At 46.7% G+C, this 3466-nt stretch overlaps 1 protein-coding gene across 1 annotated transcript in view; it reads right to left on the minus strand.

Annotated features, from left to right (window-relative positions):
- zeb2a (zinc finger E-box binding homeobox 2a) overlaps nt 1-3163 on the minus strand; it is a 73171-nt gene extending 70008 nt beyond the window's left edge. Inside the window, exons 1-2 of the mRNA XM_083639324.1 lie at nt 3085-3163; nt 1130-1265 (exon numbers count right to left, since the gene is read on the minus strand). Of these exons, the coding sequence (XP_083495450.1) occupies nt 1130-1202 (73 nt within the window). The 5' untranslated portion in view covers nt 1203-1265; nt 3085-3163. The remainder of the gene's footprint in view (nt 1-1129; nt 1266-3084) is intronic.
- Between the last annotated feature and the right edge of the window lie 303 nt (nt 3164-3466).

Here is a 3466-nt window from a genome sequence, read left to right on the forward strand (position 1 = left end):
AAAACATTCAAGCAACTTTGCTGAAAGGCTCGGGCAATAGGGCCTATAGGCTACTGTGTTTGATTTTAGGCAGCAATAAATGAGTGTGTGTTTAAATAAATCAAACAAACCGTGCCATCACTGACCCAGCGCATTTCTACAAAAACGAATTAATAAGCTAAATCTAATAGGCTAAATCTAATAGGCTATGCTACTTTGTTTCATGCCTTTGTTACTCTGGGATTAGAAAACAGGCGGGTGAACAAACAAAAACTGATAAAGAACAGCATCTTGCAAACTTAATAAGAGTGAAACTATATCAACGGGGTAATGACAAAACCAAAAGTTGCATAATTATCTTTTTTTAATGCAACAATTTGAGTCAAACCATTATGGGGAAAAAATCTATAGGCTGCCCTATCAGAAATGCATGTTACAGAGTGCCAAAGTGTTGTGTTGTGCGTTCCGCTGCTCAGCGCCGCATCACAGCAAAACAACAAATGGCCCGCAAAAACGAATCGCTCACTTGCACTAAAAGTGATGGAATAATAATGAATGTTAAATGAGCGAAATCGGCTGCATCAAGGAGGCTGATATGGCTTCGCCTAATTTTGCCTAATTAAAAAAAACAAGATGAATAAAAAAGCACCCCGGCTGAGAGTAAGCCTACGGCCAGTAAAAGACACGCCAATCGCAAAAGAAAACTCAAGCCAAAAGTACGAATCCACAAATTTGGGAACTTATCAGCCCTATAAGAGAGGCGAAGAAGCGCTCCGGGTCGGATAACGGTTTTCCTGCTTGCCCCATAATGGCACTGAGTGAACCGTTATTCACTGTCCCTTTCCCACATGCACTGACACATCCATCGCTTGTTCCTCACTTTTACACCCTGCACTACTCTGGCTCTATCTCACGAACAAAACAACGTGACAAATAAGGTGTCTTTTAACTTTAGAAACCTCCAAAAAGTGAACTGTGGTGCGTCTTTCTAGTGTCTCTTGTCTCTCTGTCGCTATAGAGCGGAGCGTCCCGAGAACATGGTGACAAAAAACTTGGTGCCACAGCAGAGACACACACACACACCGCTTCGCCTTGGCCCAGCTATAGCTGCCCTGTGGAGAAAAGTTTCCCAGTTTAATTATAAACTTACCGTTCTTCCGCCGCGGGTTGGCCTGTTTGCGCCTCTTACAGCGCGGACCCTCCGCCATGATCTCCTGCTTCATTGATAAGAGTGTCCCGTCCCTCCGCAGCAGGCAGGGCTCCTCTGTCCTCCTCCTCCTGCCTGTCTATTAACCGGCAGACACACACAGTGTTAGCGGCTCAGGGTGACTGAAGAATAGATCCCCACACAACGAACAGCATCAAAGCCCCTCTAACGGGACTCTGGAGTTGGTGGTGAGACGACTACAAGGCTGTGGAAGTGAGGGAGGAAAGGAAGAAAAAAAGTCCATCTGGAGTTTGAGTCTCAGTTTGCTTTCTTTTTCTTTTCTCTCTCTTTTTTTTAGAGCACCGTGCGCACCGCAACGCACCGTCGCCTGATCTCTTGATGTGCGCGTCTCTGGTCGGACGGGGCGTCAGAGAGGAGGAGACAGGCACACACACACACACACACACACACACACACACACACACACGCACACACACACTCACACACGCACACGCACACGCACACGCACACACACACACACACACACACACACACACACACACACACACACACACACACACACACACACACACACACACACACACACACACACGACACCCAATTTTGCCTTGATGGAGGCTGCACAGTCAAAATCAACTTTGTTGAGATCAACTTGAAGAGTTGTTGGTCTTGTGATGTTATGAATCATAATATACGCCAGATTGACGTCACGTGTTTGATATAGGGCACGGAACAAGATGCAAATAGTTTTAAGGCAAAAAAGGAAAAATAAATTAATAAAAAAATAAAAGAAAACACACCTGAATGTTCCAGGTTTCAGTGTTTTAGGCCAGTCGATGTTTTCCTCAGCGTTTCTTAGTTTGGTGGCAAAGTAGCCTATATGAGGCAATATCGAATTAGGCTAAATTATTATCAATAGGACTATTATCTCCATAACACATATTGGTGGTGGTGGGGGGACTTAACGTACCCAATGCTGAATATGCTTTGCATTGTGTAAGCTCAAGGCCTATATAGCAGCTCAGTTGTGTAATCTTTACATGCGGGCTAAACATTAAACTTTCTTATTGTTACCATAGGCTATATTTCTCCCCGTCTTTTCACATGAAATATCAAGACCATATGTCAAGATGGGCGCAGTCGTCACAGTCTATTAAGCGCGGTGGCGGGCATTACAGGAGAGAAAACAAACGCAAAATACATTTAAAATGATACAATATTCGGATAGGTTCGTCACATAATGTAGCCTATCCTTTGCTTTCTGAAGTGAGAGAGGATAGTCATACGAAAAATGTGTCTGCACCACTGCGTTTTTTCTCGCCCTGTCCTGTTTTTGGCACACACGCACGCACACGCACACGCACGCACGCACGCACGCACGCACACACACACACACACACACACACACACACACACACACACACACACACACACACACACACACACACACACACACACACACACACACACACACACACACACACACACACACACACACTTTGGTTATTGCCCAAAACGCCTATAATACGCACTACACAACATATCGAAATGTCGTCGTCCCCCCCTCGAACCGCGTTGATTTGGCAGTGCGCACGGATTTAAGAAGAAGAAAATGGGCGAGAAACGCGTCGTCCCCCATCTGTTGTGTATCTATCGCCACATTCAGAGAAAACGGGCAGGAATCAGGAATGATAACGTCAAATAGAATGAGAAGAGTCTATGGAGGGAAAACAACTCGGAGAGGTGGAGGAGAGGACCGTTATTTAAGCGCGTACCTGGGAGCGGCGCGCACCCACCCCCCCTCTCTCTCACCTGGCTGCGCAGGTAAGTCCAGGAGCGCGCAGGTAAAGGCTAGATACAGCGCGCTGTTGCATCACAGCCCTCCTCGAGCTGTCAAATAAAAACCTCACTGGGGAAATGAGCTGAAAAGCACCTACCCGTCAGCGTGCTCCTTCCAAAACAGCTGCTCAGGAGTCAGCGGCAGGCGGCAAGAAATGGCATAAGAAAAAGTGATGCGCCTTACGTGGATTTCTGCCCCCCACCCCTTAAACAACACAGGAATAATTTGCCTTGGGGAAGAAGAATGTCTTGGCTGAAGGGGGGAGAGTACCGTTATTCCTGCATGGTGGCCAGGTTGGGACTGACGCGTTTTTTAAGCCACTTCACGACAACAGACCTGGGTCCTGGGGACGCACTGACGTGACGCCTCCTTCTATAATGACACTTTTTCCTCTTTCTTTCTTGCCTGGCTGCAATATAGACGCGCCACCTATCTTCACATGGAGGGATAATTGAGGAGTGTCCCTCGGTTTGGGGTGG

Source organism: Poromitra crassiceps (assembly GCF_964638095.1).
Source record: "Poromitra crassiceps genome assembly, chromosome: 6".
Lineage (NCBI taxonomy): Eukaryota > Metazoa > Chordata > Actinopteri > Beryciformes > Melamphaidae > Poromitra > Poromitra crassiceps.